We start from the raw sequence: 17,183 nt of genomic DNA on the forward strand, positions 1-17,183 counted from the left end.
CTTTGCCTTTTTTACTTCACTTGAAGCATAATAGATGCTGCTCCAGTTCCTTATCTTTACTCTGTGCGTGTGTGTGTGTCTGCTTCAAGTGTGTTTCTTATAAATATGTTGTTGGATTCTGGTTTCTAATCCGTTCTGTTATCTGTCTCTGTTTTAAGGGTGAGTTCATCCCATTCACAGTTATGATTACTAACTGTGCATTTCTCACTATCCTATTTTCTTCTATTCATCCTTCTTTCTCTATCCTGTCCCTCCTCCAAAATCTCTTTTGCTTCTGACCACTATCTTCCTTCCTTTATATGCCTCCTTCATCACTGCCCCCCACCCCCACCCCATCACTATGTTCCTCTTATCCCTTTCCCCTCATACTTCCTTGTTGGGTAAGATAGATTGTTCTACACAATTGAGTGTGTGTGCATATATATTTTCCCCCATTGAACCAATTTAGATGAGTGAGGTTCTTTCTTTTGATCATGGATTTCAGATAGACCAATAATTCTTGAATTATCTTTCCCTGAGCTATGTTCCTAGTCTGTTGTTTCTCGGATGAGATATTTCACATTTTCTCCTATTTTTTTTCATTCTTATGATTTTATTTTATTGCTTCTTGTTGTCCTGACTCAGGGAGTCATTAACTTTCACTTGCCCAATTTTAATTTTTAAGGAATTATTTTCTTCAGGGAAGTTTTATACCTCTTTTTCCATTTGGCCAATTTTATTTTTAAAGGTGTTATTTTCTTCAGTATTTTTTGTGTATCTTTTTGCTGTTGTTCAGTCATTTTCAATAGTGTCTGATTCTTCATGACCACATTTGGGGTTTTCTTGGCAAAGATACTGGAATGGTTTGCCATTTCCTTCTCCAGCACATTTTACAGATGAAGAAATGGAGGCAAAGAGGATTAGGTGACTTGCCCAGGGTCACACAGCTAGTAAAGTCTGAGGTCAGATTTGAACTCAGGAAGATGAGTTTTCCTGATTCCAGGCCTGGCACTCTTTATCCACTGTGCTACCTAGTGCCTCTTTTATTAAGCTGTTGTCTTTTCATAATTTCCTTCCCTTGCTCTCTTTTATTGACCTAATTTTTCCTTTACCCCTCTTATTTAATTCTGAAAATAATGTACTTCCAGGAATTCTTGTTGGGCTTGTGCCCAACTCACAATTCCTCGCCCCACCCCCCACCCCCAGGCTTTGCTTGTAGAACTTTTGATTTCACTGTTTTCTTCTCAGTTTGTGTCTTGATCTTCCCATAATGCATTATTTTATGGGTAGGTTCTTTTTTTTTTCCTTAATTTGCTCACTTTTTTCCAGCCTATTTCTTGACCATGAATTTATGTTAAAGTTGGGCTCTATTCCCACCCGGGTGGGGGGGGGGGAGAAGGGGAGGGGCATTGTGAAGACACAATGAGGAACATCAAGCAGACCAGTTTGGCTGGACCATGGTTGCAGACCCCATTATATTTTACCTAGACTGTTCTAATCGGTCTTCCTGACTCAAGACTCTCTACATTCCCAATTCATACCCACACAGCTGCCAAAGTGATGCTTTTAAAGTGTAGTTCTAGTCATTCCTCACTCCCCTGTCCCCCTTAATAAATTCCTGGAGCTCCCTATTACTTTCAAAATCAAATACAAATTCCATTATTTGACATTCAAAGTTCTTTACAACTTAGACTCTTCTTATCTTTCCAGTTCTATATATTCCATTGCTTCCAGGTGCTCTATGGTCCAGCCAGTGGCCTACTTGCTATTCCTATTCCCCTGCGTGACACTGGCTGGGCCCCATGCCTAGAGTGCTCTCCCTTCTCGCTCCTGCCTCAAAAAATTCCAGGCTTCGTTCAAGATTCACTCAGTTCAAATGCCACCTTTTGTAGGAAGTCTTCTTAGTCCCCCAGTTACTAGTGCCTTCTGCTCTAATGTTACCAAGTAACTACTCTACATATAGCTTTTATATATCTATTCATATATGTGTTCTCTTCCCATTAGACTATAACTCCTTGATGGTAGAGATCATTTTAACTTTATTTTTGTACTTCCAGCACTTAGCACATAAGCAGTTAATAAGAGCTTGACAGACTAATGCATAGAAAAGTAGGTCAAAATGAGGATATGAAGGGCTTTGATCATCAAGGCCATAGTGAGCCACTTCAGTTTAGTGAGCAGGGAGAAAACATAATCAAACTGTGCTTTAGAAATATCACTTTGGCAGCTGTGCGGAGGAAGGAATGAAGAGGGTAGACATTTGAAGCAAGGAAACTAATTAAAAGGCTAATTCAATAGTTCAGGCGATAAAGACCTCTACTAGGATGGTAGCTCTATCAGTGAAGAAAAGGGTGTGGATGCATGAAGTAGGGAGACAGAATTAACAAGAATGGAAACTGACTGGCTACGTGGGGTGAGGGACAATTATAGGAAAATTACAAGCTTGTGAACCTGGGTAATTGGAAGGACAGTGGCTTCAGCACTGAGAAGATAGGAAGAGAAGTTTTAGGAGGAAGATAAGTTTTGTTTTTGAGTCTTTGAGTTTAATACATTTATAGGATGTCTAGCTGGCAATAATATATAATAGGTAGCAGGTAATGCAGGACTGGAACTCAGGAAAGAGACCAGGGCTAGATCTATAGCTATAGAAGTCACTTCTGCAGCGATAACTGAACCAACAGAAGCTTATATGGTTACTGAGAGTGGAGAGAACAATTTCCTTCATGTTGATAATACTCTGATGGGTAAGCTGCTGAAGAATTTTAATCTTGAATAGCTGTAATGGGGAAACCTTTTTCATTATTTGGCAACACTTTTTTTAAGGCCACCATTTCTCCTCTATCTTTATCCTTGGCTTTGTAAACTTGCCCAGAGGTGCCTTCTCCAATGAATCCCAATGATACCAAATTTATCCATGAAGCACTTTCCCCAGTCAATAGCCTTTCCTTTTATTTCACCACAGCAGGGCCCACATATTTTAGGTTTTGGGGTACAACCACAGCAAAGGTGAGGATAGGGATGATGGTCCAGCAAAGGATACTGAAAAGGAGTGGCCAGGCAAGTAAGAAAAGAACCAAGAGAGAACATGGTTACCTCTAGGAGGAGGCCGCTAACAGTCTCAAATGCTGCAGAAGTCAAGGACAGACATTGAAAAGATTACCAAATTTGGCACCTAAGAGTACACTGGTAACTTTGGAGAGAGTTGCTTCAGATGAGTGATGAGGTCAGAAGCTGAAATGTAAGCTGATGAAAACTGAGAAGACTGGAAGAAGAGATGACAACTACAGAAGACAGCTTTTTCTAGGATTTTGTTGGGGAAAGGTAGGAGACAGCTTGAGGAGATGGTAGGGTTAAGTTAGAGTTTTTTTTTTTAAAGATGTGGATGATCAGGCAGCAGAAAATAAGTCAATAGATGGGAGGGGGAGAAGGGACAACTGTAAAGGCATACTCTTGGAGAAGGGATTAAGTTGAAGGACCGATTGGCTTTTGAGGGGAAGGGGCCACCTCTTTTTTGGAAAATAAAATTCAGACACAGTTGTGGTACACACTATTTAATTCACGTCAACAACCCATATGACATTTCCAACCAATACTTGCATCTAATTTTAAAATGAGTACCGGAATACTCACTATAGTAGGATAATTGGTTTATTCCACTCAGCAATTTAAATTACTTAGTAAACTATTCCTACCAAACAAACATATAAACCACCAACTTGGGCTGGATCTGTTTAAGTAAGTGAGATATACATTTTCAAATATTAAGAGACTTTACTCTAAAGCAAACACTTATATAATTAATTCTATTTTTAACATTGCACATTAGTTAGGCACAGAATTAAAATTTTATAATGATAATAACATCATTAAAATAACAAGTAAAAATGAAACTACTAAAAAACAACAAGAAAATTATTTAATAAGACCTAAAGGAATAGTTGCTAGATAACTACTGAAAAAGGGTTGTGGTGAACTTTTGAACTAAAGATAAATAACAAAATTCTATAATATTTTTACTATTTAGAAAATAGCAATGGTCATGTAAATATGAAAAGAAGGTGAAGAATTAAAATAATCAGAATATTCCACTGAATCTACTTTTTGTACACAAAGTAACTCATTGTTATTTTTCTCCTACAATTCAGAGATGTAGATTTTATTTTTAAAGTTGTGATTTATTTGGATATTTTTTTACTATTTAGCTATGCTGGAAAACAGAATAAAAATTCACCAAAGTTCAATGAAGCAGCTATGTACGAAGTCAATAGAAAGTGAATGCTTTTCTTATTTAATGAATTAACCAAGGATAGTTGAAGCTGATTTTTGGCACACCACACAAGGAAGATGTTATCAAAAACAAAGGACATTTGTACATCTAACTAAAATAAGAAGCTTACAAATTCTGAAAATCTTGCTAAAAAGCAGTACATAACTATTTAAAGAAAACAAGTCTATATATTTTATTGTTTTAATTATATATGTGAAAACTATCTATTCCTAAAATAAAGACTATTTGTTGTGTCAGCATGAGAAATTTATGCAGCTAAGTCAAGTCTTCTTGCTTGTTCAATGACTATCAGAAATAATCTTCCTTGCCTTTTACATTTCTAAACAATTTCTCAGTTTTGAATGAATCAGTCCAAAGGAAGAACACATTATTTTTGTCTCAGTAGAAGTTACTCAAGAAACACACACATTAAATGGTTCACCCTAAGTCCTGATCATTATAATGACAATCACAAAAGGTGATCATTTGATGTTATGCCACCACCAACTCTGTTTTAAATTTGAACATACAATTACTGAGCACCTGAATATCCAGCTAGGTGCTGAGGGTGACACAAAGATAATAAGATAATATCCTTAATTTCTAATCTAGTATGAGATGATAATTTATATTTTTTCCTAATAGTCTGCACAGGGTCATTGCAGATTTCTTTAAATGCCAAGGCCCCCAAGACATTTAAGGATCCTAGAGACTTGACTTTTCATGAACATATCAAATGTGTAAACTACTATACCTTGGGAGTGAATATTTGGTTGTAAAAATCTGACACGTCACTTTAAAGTATGTAGTCATACATATATTATGTATACATTTTTATACATATTACACATATCCAATATATAAATATCTATATAAGTCAAATATTTTTAAATATCCTAGTAGTTATTTCTTTTAATATTATCTTTTACTGGATTTTAGGTTTGAAATTTTACCTCTTTTGATGTTAATCCAGGCACTAGCCTTGCTACCGTTTCCCAGTTGATAGGCTGAGGTACTCCAATTAGAGAATAAAGGATCATGTCCAACACCATTTGGTTATTACACAGAAAATTATTGTTTTCTGAATATCCACGACTCATCTTTTAGAACTAGGAATAGAGAAGAAAAACATTATTATTTATACATGAAACTCCTAATTTTTCAATGTTAATACTTAAAGTGAAAATGCTTAAACGCAAAACTTTAAAGACTTGGAACTGCATTGATATAGGTATACTGAGACAAACCACAACCCTCCTAAGGCCTAATACTGACAGTTCTGTGAGTTTAAAGAGATAGTAAAACCCATCACTTGTTGGTAATCTGGTGGTTTTGAGCCTTTCCAAACTTAGCCTGGTAGATCCTAGGACAACAGGCAGTTTATCACTACGCCCACATTAAAGACTGGAATGTTTTAGAATAAAATACAATTTAGAACTGAATTATTCTTAGAAGTATTTACCTGAAAAAAAAGGACTATATCTTAAATATTTATGTTCTGAATAGCATTTCATAGATGGCTGGTCAAAAGTTATCAAATAATGAGTAAACACAGTGGCTGAAGGCTCAAAAAAAAAGTTGTGTAGGTCAAAAGTAGATGTCTCATCTAACGTTTTAGTTGGAAACAAATGAACATGCTATACCAGATGTAAAACTCAGAAGTACGAGAACAGAGTATAGTGTGACAAATAACATTTACCAAGATAATCTGATATTTCATATTCATAACTGTTACTGTGTTACATAATTAGGCATAAATGTTAAGCTGTTTGCCTAAGTAATTATAATTAGTATACTTCTGTATAGCTTAGCCAAAATTTTAGTTTTCCTTTTTTGTCAACAACATTCTCTAGTTTTGATATTTAAGAAGTGAAGTGTCACAGATGCCAGTTCGCCACAATATCATGCTCAAGTTTAACCTGTATCATACAGCACCTCACACACTTATTAAAAAACAAAGGTCCTAGAGTCAACTACTTACCGTCAAATTGTCCTCATATTCACACTTCACACCCTGAACCAGATATAACTTTCCCAGCGTTTCTCAAATCCCCACCCCTTAATTCTTCTTTTCTTTCTTCTCTGTCCCCCTACCTTGTGTTTGCTGAACAGTAAGTAACACATCTAATTTCTCCCTGTTTCTTATCCCCGGTTCTAGATTCAAAAGGCCACGATAGTGGCTGGAGTCACAAGATTCTTAGATTGCTTGCCCAAGGTGTGAAAGCGGGTGACACAGCAGGCAATGCTTTTTCTGTGATGCTATGTGGTTACAAATCAAAGAACATAACAATCTCCAAAGAACCTAAATGAGCAATGGAAAAAAAACGATGGGCATAAGCAGAATGTAACATATCACCAATGAAGATGTAGAAGCAACAAAGGGCAAAAATGAGAGCATCCAGGAAAATTTTTGACTGGAAAAGGTTTGTTATGTTACAAGAGCAAAGGATAACAAATGAACACATGAATACTAAGCTGGTATTCACAAATGTTAAGAAGCACAACGAAAGCCTCTAGAATACTGGGGTAGATCGTCTATGGAAGATTTATGAGAGGACAAGGCCAAAGAGAAGTATTACACAAGATCACTGGAGAAAGTACCTACATGGATGACGTGACAATATATTAAAATTAAGTGGTTACTGAGAACTCAAGGTCAATATCAATAATTTGGAAAGCATATTAAGCCTAATGCTATATTCTTTTAATGGCATTTTGTGTATGCTGAGGTACAATTTTGTTGGTGTAGGGAGCTAACAAAAGTAATTACCTAATCAATTTGTTTTGTTTATTGGATAGTGAGCTTTTATACAAGACACACTTTGGAATTTTACTGATGAGTGTTGGCCCAAAGATGAACTTTGGGTCTGGCATTAGAGTAAAAGCCATCCTTTTGGTCGGCCTATAAAAAGAATTCCTCACTGAGCACTTAGTTCTTTCTTTCCTATTACTGAGAGAATGAGTGTGTAGAACATGGCTAACTGCATTTGCTGGAACACGTAACTCAAGAGGAAAACTTCTGGATCCCAGGAATAGATCATTCATCTCTCCCATCATCCCACAGAAGGCAGTTTCTTGGCAAGGCAAAAACTATAGCAGTTGTGAAGCAACAAGAGTTCTTGGAGAGCTGCATGTGCTTACTTGACATAGCTCTATAATTACTAGCTATAACCATAAGTCAAAAATTAATGGTACAACAAAATGGAGACAAAACTGTTCCTATTTGCAGATAATACTAGTGTAATAAGAGTTGGTGAACTGAGATGATAAATAGCTTAATAAAGTAGGCTATTAAAAACTGATAAAAACCAAAGCAATAGATTTAGAGTTGGCCAGGATCACAGAAGTCATCTTGTTGAACATCTTTATTTTGCAAATGAGGAAACTGAAGGTCAGAAAGGTTATGTGACTTGTCCAAGGTGGCACAGGTATTAAGTGGCACAGTCAGAATTTGAATGCAGGTCTTTTGACCTCATATCCAGCATGTTTTTCACTACTCTGCACTATGACTGTAAGTAAAACCAGTAAGAAGTACTACTATTCAAAGTTACTATAAAATGCATATAACAGGTTAACTTCATTTTGTAGTTTTAACTATATTTTGTATAAAAATAAAGGAACATGTGCCTAGAGATTGGGAATGGCTGAATAAAGTATAATACACGAATGTTGTTGAGTATTACTGCTTCATAAGAATGATTAATATGAAGAATTCAAGGACTTGAAGAGTGATGACACCCGTGTCAAGGGAAATCCATACACTGTAACTGAAACAATGTGAATAAAGCTAGCACTGGGGGGAACGGAAGTCTCGTCAGAGAAGATGTTGTGGTAGCATACTTTTCAAGTTAGAAGATACATCCTACCTTTCTAATAATAAAGTGACAAACTCTGAGGGGGAGAAGGGGCATAATTTGCTGAGTGATTTGTTTTGGTGTTTGTTAGGACATATGTTGTGTTAAAATGTATCAATGCATTAAAAAAAACAAATAAAATGCTTAGGGGAAAAAGAAATAATTGGAGATGTAACCAGTGTTCAAGGTTTGGCCATGCTAATGCAGCAAAAAAAATTTAATATGAGAACCCTATATACTGATCTATAACTAATAAACAGCAACTGTCTACTGGGGACACTCCAAGTCACAAAAACAAAATAAAAAACATTAAGAGCTTAAAATATCCCAAAAAGATAAGATGTGCATCATATCTTGAGGGGAAAATACAGGATATTAAATACTGATTAAAGAAAGTTTGGCATGATGTCCAACAATAGCTAACATTTATATAAGCGCTTATTATATGCCAAGCACCATGCTAAGTCCTTTGCTTATTTTATCTTGTTTGATCCTCACAATAACCCTGAGAGATAGGTGCTATTGTTATCTTCATTTTATAGTTGAGGAAACTGAGGCAAACAGAGATTAAGTGACTTGCCCAAGGTCACACAGCTAGTAAGTGTGTGAGGTTAAATTTGAACTCAGGTCCTCCTGACTTTTGACCAAGCACTCTATCCACTGTACTACCTAGTTGCCTAAGCAAAGGCTTCTATCCCAAGGGCATTCCAAGAGAACTTCCAAGAGAAGGAAAACAGAAAAGATTTACAAAAGTTATTATAACCATTTTCTCTACCAAGGATGGTGTAAGCCAGAGGTGGGGAACCTGAGGCCTAAATCCCTTAATAAAGGGATTTGTTCCATGAAGTTTGGATTCCGTCAAAGGGTTGCACTTGAGGACCTGGAGGGCCACGTGTGGTCTCGAGGCCACAGGTTCCCCACCCCTGGTGTAACCACTATACTTGGATCCTAACGTCACTGCTCCCAAGGTGCTTAAAAAGGAAACAGAAATGGCACTGAAGAGAATAAAAACAGGAAAAGCAACTGGATAGGATCAAACATATATAAAAGCGATATGTGATGAGGGGGTACAACTGTGAGGGCACTGAGGGACTTAAATGTCAAGTTAAAAACAGGAAGGTGCTCAAGCCTTAGAAAAAAATCTCAACCCTTACTGATTTTTCCCAAAAAAGAGACACAAGAGTTTATCAACAACTACCTACCTACCTATATGCCTACTTTCCTTCTACACAAAATCTTCATGAGGAACATCTATACACAAACTGAGGACATCATGAGGACATGAAGGTACCAGCAGGAAACAGGAAGGCTTCTGCAAACTGTATTCAATAAAGGACCACATCTTTGCCACCTCACAACTGTCTGAAAAATGTAACCAATATAAGATCCCATTGCGCTTATTGCTTGTTAATTACGAAAATACATTCAATTTAGTATAAGTGTTGCTGTGCAGTCTTTTTTACAACACTGCGTCTTCCATCTATATGTCAAGATCATTTGAGATTTCCCGGAAGATATAATAGAAATAAACCTGTTAATGACGCAATAAAACAGGGAGATGTCTGCTCACCCAAAGTGTTCCTTCTTGGATGGTGAGGTATGCAAGGTGCTCCTCTTTGCAGATGTCAAGGGGCTGACTGCATTAATCTCCAAGACACTGTAGAGGTTCTTGGAAGATTTCTTTTCTCCACTTAAGTTTCTCTTATTCTATCTGCATTGATTCTATTCATGCAAAAACTTCATAATTTTATATATTTGAAGGAGTTTGGTTTGCCCATCCATAGAGAAAAGACCAAATGAATAGAAAAAAATTACCGTTATCTAGATTTCAGCATCTACCTGAAGCCCGACAGAGCTTCTCAACCTGGGACTGGCAGTAGTGATGGCGAATGAAATGAATCCAGAATTGGAAAGGAGGAAGAGTTAAAGTTAGGGGGACTGCTTTCGGGAACTGCAAGGCACTTTTACTGACTCCAAGCTTACATAACAATAAAGGTCCATATTTTTAATACAAACATTTTATGAGTCTTGATGTATGGCAGCAAGACCTCAGATAATGCTAACTGAAGCACCAAAAAAGTGTACACGCAGAGGGTGATGGAAAGATGGGTGTGAGCTGGCTGCAATAAATAAACCATAGACAGTGTCTCACAACAGTAGAGAACGTCGTCAAAGAAGAGCATGACAGAAAGATATGAGTGCTTTACCTATACTGTCTCATTTGATGCCCACAACAATCCTGAGGTAAGTGCTGTTATTATCCTCATTTCATAGTTGAGGAAACAGAAGCAAACAGAGGTTAAGTGATGGCCCAAGTTCTGTTCAAACAGAAAATAGGACATGGCTGGTCATATTCTCAGTGCAACGAAGAGAAGGGGAGATGGGCAAAGTGTCGACTGGTGTCACTTTTAATGCTGGGAGAAAATAAGGAAGGCCTCCAGCAACTTGGGAGGAGCTCCTGTAGCAGTTTTGGGAGGACATGGCCAGGTAACAATTTGCATCACTGAAGATAAATCTTGAATCAATGAGATCCAAGATTTGTTTGAAAAAGAGAATGTGCTATATCACTTCAACTACCAATCATTGTATGAAATTAGACATAGCAACAAAAATTTATTTAGAGGGTTAAGAGATACGGTACATAAGAGAAATAACAAAAAAAGGACTATACTAGAAAAAGGTAATAATATCTATTTGGTATTGGTTAAATAATAAAAAGGCAGCTTGGTGGCACAATGGATAGAGCACTGGACCTGGAGTCAAGAAGACTTATCTTCCCGAGTTTAAATCTGGCCTCAGACACTTACTAGCTGTGTGATACTGGGCAAGCTACTTCACCCTGTTTGCCTCAGTTTCCTCATCTTTAAAATGAGCTGGAGAAGGAGATGGCAAACTGCTCCGGTATCTCTGTCAAGAAAACCTCAAATGTGGTCACAGTCAGACACGACTGAAAAACAACCGACAACAACAAAATAACAGCAAAGTAGGTCAGTGGAACAGACTAGATAAACAAGAACCAACAAGCATTTATTAGATCTAGAAGCAATCCAAGACAGTAACCCAGCGTTTGATAAACCTAAGAACATAAATTACTTGGGGAAAGACTTCCCACTTGGCAAGGACGTCTGGGAAAAATTTTAGTCTAGCAATTATACCTATGGCACAATACAAACTCCAAATGAGTGCTTGACCAGAATGCAAAAAGGTCATGTCATAAAAAGTTCAAAACTGTACTTTATAAGTACCGTTAGAGGGAAAATTTTTTTTTGTTTTTAAGTACTGAATTTTTACTTTTTATGTGTGTTTGTCACACTGCTACTGAAGCAGTCATGTTTAAATAGCAGTAATACTTAATTTAAAATTCTATTTAACTTCACCTCCTCTAACTTTTTAGCTGGGTGGGGCAGTGGATAGACCACCAAGCCTGAAGTCTGGAAGACCTGAGTTCAAAACTGGCCTCTGACTTTTACTAGCTGAATGACCATGGGCAAGTTATTTAACCTCTTTTTGACTCAGCTTCTTCTGTAAAATGGGGATAATGTACCTACCTCTCCCAGGGTTTTTGTGAGGCTCAAATGAGATAATAATTGTGAAGTGCTCAGCACAGTGTCTGGCACATAAAAGGTACTATGTAAATGTTGGTTATTATTATTATCATCATCATCATTATTTTAATATTACCTTCAGGTATCACATCCTGTTCCTTGTTTCCATCAGAGGGAGACTTCTTGATCACATAAGGTAAAAAAATATTTTTTTTCTCCAGCAAGTTGTTCAATTCCTTAACAATGTGTACCCTCAAATTTTCACTTTTATCTCTCTGTCAGATTTGTCTAAAACTGAGAGTGGCATTAAAAGTCTCCTGTTATTATTATATCGTTGTCTTTGTCTTCTCATAATTCAGTTAACATTTCCATTATATTATAAATTTAGATGCTGAGGTATTTGGAAAATATATTTAATATTGGTTTGTTGTATCTGGTTGCTTTCAGCCTGTCATTTCCTTGTTTAGTTCTATTTATATTGTGAATTTATTTTTGCTTTGTTTAATAAATTTAGTTTCAGTCCCTAATTTTTATTCTATGTATGTCTGTTTTTTTAAAGAATGTTTCTTGTAAGCAACAGATTGCAAAGTTTTGAGTTCTTATTCAATCTGTCCTTCTCTCTTGATTTCCTGTTTAACTCATTCACATTCAAAACTATGAGAGGTTTATATCTTTCTCCATTTGTCTTAAAATCTGCCCCCCCCCATTAGGAGTCATTTCCCTTCTCTTTAAAAACTATATTTTATCTCTTCAGTTGTGTTTGCTTAATCTACTTTAAGGTAACTCTTTCCCCACAGGTTCTCTTCTTTTCATTCTGAAACCATTCCCCCTCCCATTTGTCAACTCTTTCCCTAGTTTTGGAGTTAAACTTAGCAATTCCCTTTTCTTTCTTTCTCTAATCTAGTTATCTGATTCTTCCTGGTTTTTTTCCTGTTCAATAATTAAACAAAATCCCCCTTTCTCCATTTAAGGTTTTTTTCCCCCCCATTTTTTTTGCATCTTTTTCTTTATTCAATCTTTAATAGTATTTTTCCAATTATATGTAAAGACAATTTTTAACATTCATCTTTAATAAAATTTTATAAAATTAAAATTTAATAAAATTTTGAGCTCCAAATTTTCTCCTGCCCTACCCACTCTACTCCCTAAGACATAAGTGCAATCATGTAAACTCTATGTCCATATTAGTCATGTTGTAAAAGAAGAAACATTTTTGCATCTTTTTCTAAAGATAATTTCTTTACCACATTCTCTTCATTGTCTTCCTTTGTTTATTCTAAGTTCCTATTCTTTGATTCATGGTCTTTTAGCTTAATTTATTTCTGGTCTCAGTGATCTTCATGGATTTAAAGCTTCTCAAGTCTTTATTTTGCATCCCCCCTTTTAAATATTCTGTTATTGCACTGTTGTTTCTGTTGTATCTCATTCTTTTCCTATCCTCTAGATTATACATTTCTATCCCCTGTCCTTTTCATGATCATTTTCTTTCCCATTCCTCATGAAATTGACTCTCTGGATCTATGCCCTCCCACCTTTCTGGATACTGCTTGCCCGTAGAAACTCTGGCAACAATTTCAATAAAATAAAATTATAAAGCTTTCACATAGTCAGTCCAGACAGAATAAGAGAAACAAATGGGGGGAAAATTTTGCTTTAAATATAAATGATAGCAATATGATAAACTAAAATATAAAAGGGAATTGAGACCACGAGCTATTCCTCAATAGATAGTCAAAGGATAGCGACAATTTTCAAAAGAATGTCAAACTATGACTATGTGAATATATGCTCCAAATCACCAATATGAGAAATGAAAATTTAAAAAACTGAAGGTTTTGTGTCATGCCCTGAGAATTGGCAAAGATGACCTCCCCCCAAAAGGTATCAATAAGCAAGCATTTATTAAAAGTCTACTTAATAAGTATCCTTTTCTTCTTTAATCTCTTTGGGGTACAGGCCTAAAATTGATACTGTTGGGTCTAAGAGAAGGCAGTTTGGCAATATTTGGGACATAGTTCCAAAGAGCTTTCCATAATAGCTATACCAATTCACAGCTCCACCAACATTAATGTGCTGGTTTTCCTGAAGCCCCTGCAACTTTAGTCATTTTCCATTTTTGTCCAAGTTTTTGGTCTGATAGATCTAAGGGGGAATCTTAGAGTTGCTTTAATTTGCATTTCTTTAATAATTTGTGATTTGGAACATTTTTTTCATTTGTCTTTAAATAGCCTGGATTCTTAAGAACTGCCTGTTTATATCTTGTTCGTATATTTATCAATTGGGAAATGCCTTTCATTCTTATAAAGCCGAATAGGATTTAATACTTCCTAACAGAAATCTCTATAAATTGATATAAAAGTTACGCTAACACAACTAATATTTGAAATATGCTGTTATATATATCACCAATTCATTTAAGTACAAGTGATTATAGATTTAGAATTGGATGGGACTTTGGAAGTTTTTTAGTACATTTTACAGATGAGGACACTGAGATTGCATAGTTAAGTGAGTGGCCCAAGATCACACAGGTGGTTAACTGGCAGCACCAGAATTCATACTTAGATTCTCAAAATCCATTTGTTTTTAAACTACCATGTTATTTCTCATAGCCCTTAAATAAAAGATATTCCAGACAACCATCTAGTACTAAATTTGAGTCCTATACAATAATAACTTTAAAAACTATAAGGGGTCTGCTCACAAATTATTCTAAAATCTTCTTGTGATAGGACAAAACTGCCATCAGAACCTGACTCTGGGGCAGACAGCTTCCTGGCCATCTGAGAGCATAAAAAGTCCTGGTCACTTAGAGTCTAGGCCTTTCAGCCTTGATGGGTCTGAGCAGTTAGGTGGCTCAGTGGATAGAGAACGCTGGGTCTGGAATCAAGAAGATTTGAATTCCAATCTGGCCTCAGACACTAGTTGTATAACCCTGGGCAAGTCATGTAACATGTATGCCTCAATTTCCCCATCTGAAAAATGGGATAACAGCACGTACCTCTCAGGGTTGTGGTGATGATCAAACGAGATAACTGTAAAGCGCTTAGCATGGTGCCTGGCACACAGTAAGCACTATATAAATGCTTATTTCCCTTACCCCCTTCCTGGGTGCCTAAGACCACTGGGTTACCATAACCTGATGACCTACTGACCAGACGCACTTCCAGATGGAGACAAGGTGGAGAAGAGATCTCCAGAAAGGCTGAGTGCTACCATATTCTCATTTTATTGAAGCTCCTCTGTTAAACGCTCAATGAATTGTCAGTGCCCCATCTCATCTCAACATCAACCCTGAACTAAGAGACAGTGCTGGTGTTAAAGTTCTTCTATCTAAAAGTCTCCAAGAATGTACTCCATTATGACAAACAACTAATGAACAGGGGAGAATCAAGACTAGAGAAAAGAATACTCAAAATATACTTTTTAACCTTCCTATGTAAATATATAAAAGAAAAAACAAGGAGTTCCTATACCAATGAAATCACAGGCCCTGTCCTCATCCCTATGAATCCTAGCTGCATTGGTCATTTTCAAATTAATGAGATGGATGTAATTATGATGGATAACCGGAGATGAAACAATACCTCCATTAAGCAATCTAAAAACCAAGCATTTCAAATTTTAGTCCTTTATCAACTACAGTTATTTTATAAAGAATCATTTCTTTCAGGGGCAGCTAGGTGGCCCAGTGAGTATAGCACTGGCCCTGGAGTCAGGAGGACCTGAGTTCAAATCGGACCTCAGACACTTGACACACTTACTAGCTGTGTGACCTTGGGCAAGTCACTTAACCCCAATTGCTCAGCCTTCCCCCCCTCAAAAAAAAAAAAAAAGAATCATTTCTCAAGTGAGTTTAACACAAACACTGAGCATTTATTAAGCACCCACGTGTCAGGTACCCAGGTTTTGAGGATTCAAATACAATTAAACAGTTCCTACTTTTAAACAGCGTGCATTCTAAGTGGGAGTCAAGTATATGAATAAATACATAAAGTAAATCTATAGCAAACATATACAAACAAATACAAAGTAGCTTAGTAAAAAGTAGTTTGAGAGGTAGGGCACTAGCAATTAAGGGGAGGAGGAAAGGTTTCATGTAGAACACCAACTATTTAGTGTTATAGCTATATAACAGTCTTGCAAACATAGTAATTAAAAATTTTTTAAAACAGAATCTATATTGCTTTTGGGGGCTTGGAAACAAACATGGCAAAAATATAGTCTTGGCTATATTGCTTCCTCTTTCCAAGAATACAGCTGCTTTCCCACTTAGCTCTAATGATAGATACAAGGGCTTTGGACCAAAGAGGTTGGCTGCATTTGAAAACATTTTAGGAGACCCAAGTTTGGGAGATCCAAGTTTGATATGATACATTTCTAGTCCAGATGCCTCGAAAACTAGGGTTATTTTCAGTTAGAAAATGCAGGTTTTTACGGTGATCTCTGAGAACCTCAACCAAAATTCATTTAGGATGCTGGTGATTCAATAGAGTAGAAAGGACCCTTTGGGACCAAACCAGAATGCAAAAACCAAATGGGAACTTTTGCCGAAGGGGGTGGAGGGAGGTGTGAGAAGAGTGGAATGGGAATCTGACTGTATACTCATAAATAAGATCAGCCCCATCAGTCCCAGATGGGGCTGGACCTCTGATTATTGGCATAGGGAATTTACAGACAATTTATAGTGTTTACAAACTTGTCTAAAGCTCTAAGAGATTAATTTGCCACAAAGACGAAGCCTCGGTGTGAGAGGTGTCGACCCACTATGTGGGTATCCATAATCTTTAGGAATTTCAAATGCACATTAGAGTACCTGGTGATCCCTCTTGCTTATACTAAGAAAAAGAATAAACTGCACCTTCTATCTTCTTTTAATCAATCTTCCTGACTTTTTTTTTAAATTGGAAAAACATGCAATACACTCAAAGCTTTTAAAACATTAACAGTAATGGATTGTGACTGTTTAGGAAAAAATATTCAGAACTCACGGGATGTTCAAAGAGTAAGAGGTTACTCTACATATGCATCTGATTATAGTAAATACCGGCTTGTGAATATTTCGATTAAACACAGACGTTTAAATTTTATTTAAAGATCATACCGTGCATGAAAAGACAACTAACTGCTTCTTCCGCAACTAAAATAATATCCAGTGAGACCCTCTTCAGAGGATTTTGTTCTACTCTACAAAGAGACTCTACGCTGGGTATCGCTGAATGAAGGATTAAAAAAACCAATCCAGCCGCCGCTAGAGCAGAATGAAACCGCTTAACTAAGAGGACCAAGTCACTGGAGGAAGACTTCGTGACCCAGAGTCCCCGAGCGGCTCCGAAGCTCTCAAGGGGTTTCGGTGAAATCCCGGAATGGGGCACGTTTTCGGCCGACAAGCCCCGGCAGGTCAATGGGCAGCTCGGTCCCATCCGTGAGTGCCCACCCCCTCAACCTCCGTCCTCTTCAAGCAGAGACCTCGTCTTTTCTTGCTCAGGGGCAGGGGCTCCCTGGGCGGAGGGGGTGTGGTAGGACGCGCACCAGAAC

The 17,183-nt window shown here is 36.9% G+C and overlaps 1 protein-coding gene across 3 annotated transcripts in view; it reads right to left on the reverse strand.

Annotated features, from left to right (window-relative positions):
- Nucleotides 1–17,183, reverse strand: part of KIAA1841 (KIAA1841 ortholog) — a 68,642-nt gene that overhangs the window by 50,617 nt on the left and 842 nt on the right. For all 3 annotated transcript variants that reach the window (XM_036751513.1, XM_036751514.1, XM_036751512.1), the window contains exon 2: nucleotides 5,200–5,355. In XM_036751513.1, the coding sequence (XP_036607408.1) occupies nucleotides 5,200–5,346 (147 nt within the window). In that variant the 5' untranslated portion in view covers nucleotides 5,347–5,355. The remainder of the gene's footprint in view (nucleotides 1–5,199; nucleotides 5,356–17,183) is intronic.

Source organism: Trichosurus vulpecula, chromosome 3 (genome assembly GCF_011100635.1).
Source record: "Trichosurus vulpecula isolate mTriVul1 chromosome 3, mTriVul1.pri, whole genome shotgun sequence".
NCBI classification, from domain to species: domain Eukaryota; kingdom Metazoa; phylum Chordata; class Mammalia; order Diprotodontia; family Phalangeridae; genus Trichosurus; species Trichosurus vulpecula.